At 38.6% G+C, this 2,168-nt stretch overlaps 2 protein-coding genes across 7 annotated transcripts in view; one reads left to right on the top strand and one right to left on the bottom strand.

Annotated features, from left to right (window-relative positions):
* Positions 1-756, bottom strand: part of LOC115238009 (potential E3 ubiquitin-protein ligase ariadne-1) — a 4,410-nt gene extending 3,654 nt beyond the window's left edge. Inside the window, exon 1 of one of the 2 annotated variants that reach the window (XM_029811486.1) lies at positions 316-756. The gene's annotated coding sequence lies outside the window, so the exon portion shown is untranslated. Of the gene's footprint in view, positions 1-206 lie in introns of both variants that reach the window. The other variant, XM_029811482.1, reaches the window with a different exon arrangement.
* A 35-nt stretch (positions 757-791) lies between these two features.
* Positions 792-2,168, top strand: part of LOC115238010 (serine/threonine-protein kinase ULK3) — a 5,478-nt gene continuing 4,101 nt past the window's right edge. Inside the window, exons 1-2 of one of the 5 annotated variants that reach the window (XM_029811487.1) lie at positions 792-1,045; positions 1,794-1,912. In XM_029811487.1, the coding sequence (XP_029667347.1) occupies positions 1,826-1,912 (87 nt within the window). In that variant the 5' untranslated portion in view covers positions 792-1,045; positions 1,794-1,825. Of the gene's footprint in view, positions 1,266-1,498; positions 1,913-2,168 lie in introns of all 5 variants that reach the window. The other 4 variants (XM_029811490.1, XM_029811488.1, XM_029811491.1 and 1 more) reach the window with 4 other exon arrangements.

Raw genomic sequence — 2,168 nt, 5'->3', positions numbered from 1 at the left:
GTCGATTCCGATTTGCATCCGACAAAAATACATGCGCGAAGGACGAGCGTGTCGTAATTGAGATTCGCTAATTAGTACGCGTTATAATAAGGCACGATGACACGCGTATATTTATTCAAGGCTAATCACGCGATCGTGACCCAATCTCGCGCGTAAAAAAAACAAATAATGAGAAACTGATATTTCTCTTTGTAAACAAATCTTACCGAAAAATTTCAGAATTTCTTGCGAAATTGAGCGAGAAATCCACGATAAACAAATCGAAGGAGCAAAATTCACGTTACTTTGCAACTTATCTGCACTGTGTTCTCAAACCTGTATTACATTCCTGGGATTATGCGTTTTATCGAGAAGAGGTCTCTGTAATTCTCTTTTTCCCTTTTCAGTTCGTCGCGAACACAAGGTTATTTGGAAATATCACACTCGCGAATACCACCATAAACAAGAGCTACGAGATCATGTCGATGTACAATGCACGCTTATTTATTCTTTCCCATCGCGGAAAATAACCACGTTCAACCTCGAAGAATGCACACTTTTGTCTTGAAAGAAAGCGTTGAACGTTGAACGAGTCTATAGCGCGAACACTGCTGTCACGTCCACGATGACGCGCGGCATCGAAAATTTCGGCGATCGAACAACGAGCATGCCGTCGTCTTCCGTCGTCGAATCGCAATGTCGCAGTCGAAGACAAGCTCGTATACGGGGTAATCGCACGGGAAATTTCGTGAGAGAGAGAGAGAGAGAGAGAGAGGGACAGGAAGAGATCGTTACGTGAGAACGGCGGAAACTCTTCGCGGTTCTGCCAACGTCGGCACGTATCAACGAACGGTTGCGAACTGTCGCCTGTCGCGCTCCGCACGGCCGTGACGCCAACTTCGTCGCGATGATTCTCGTCCCTAGCGCGTCGTGAAGTAAGCCTTGCGGCGCGCGTCACGCACAGCTGGCACACACGCGATCGTCTTCGCCCTAGTTCATACCGACAATTTATCCGTCGCGTCGACCGCGCATTGTTTACTGTTTACCAGCGAGCATTTAAATCGGAGTAATTACGTTTGCACTCTGATACACTAGAATGATCATTTGTGCTTTCTCGTGTCGGTAGAGATCGCGACAGTTGTCTGCGCTTCTTTTATAGCGTCGACGTTAAACAATAACCTATAAATTATAAATTAAGTGGGAAAACTGGCAAATAAGAGCCAAGACGCAGATATTGGCGCGAATTTATTATTGTTAAATTTTAGTAATAAATGTCTATTAAAAATGTATGTAACGATTCGAAACGTATCTTTTTAATATACATTTATTACTGAAATTTAAGAATAATAAGTTTGCGCATCAGTACCTGCGCCTTTGCTTTTATTTGCCATAGTTTTCCCACTTAATTGTTTTAATATTCTGAGCCTATTGTTGTTATTACTATAAATTATAGCAACACTTCAAACACTATCTTATGTGAATTCTTATTTTTTATGACATTTTATTATACTTTCCACAGAAGAATCTTTTAATATATACTCAAAGAAAAAAAGAGATTTATTAGTTAATTCTATATAGTTTATGATAGTAATTGCGTCTCTTTGTGTATATAATTGAAAAAAGAAAGAACTTTTACTGCGTTGAAAATTATATACTAGACAGTTTCTTTAATCTGATGATTTGGCTTTCGATTTTGTTATGGACCAGTACAATATTAATATATTCATTGAGATAACACAAAGCACGCGCATGAGCAACGCGTGCTAAAGCAAAAATTGTACTGTTATAGAAATCTTTATGATATGTTTCACTAGAATGTCGATAAATTAACCTACTTTCAACAAAAATGAGTCTGTCCACCGTGAGTGATTATTCTATGCTGGAAAAGATTGGCACCGGAAGTTATGCGACTGTGTACAAAGCATTTAAGAAGGTACGTGTAGATTTTTATATTTAAAGAGTATATGTACATAATATATCGAGAATGGTTATAATGATCTGTTTGTTTTGTTTTTGTACTTTCTTAAATTTTCTGCACTTTAAATAAAATAAATATGTTCGTAGAAAGAAAGAGAGAGAGAGAGAGAGAGAAAGCGAAGAACCTGAACGTAGAAAGTGCAAGCGGAACGAATGGATGTAGTATCGTAGCTATTACATATATCGGAAATGTATAGGCATACATATACATA

The sequence above is a fragment of the Formica exsecta genome, unplaced genomic scaffold (assembly GCF_003651465.1).
Source record: "Formica exsecta isolate Colony F162 unplaced genomic scaffold, ASM365146v1 scaffold318, whole genome shotgun sequence".
Taxonomy (NCBI): domain Eukaryota; kingdom Metazoa; phylum Arthropoda; class Insecta; order Hymenoptera; family Formicidae; genus Formica; species Formica exsecta.
The sequence above is the reverse complement of the archived record's forward strand: the minus strand, read 5'-3'. Positions and strand labels throughout refer to the sequence as shown.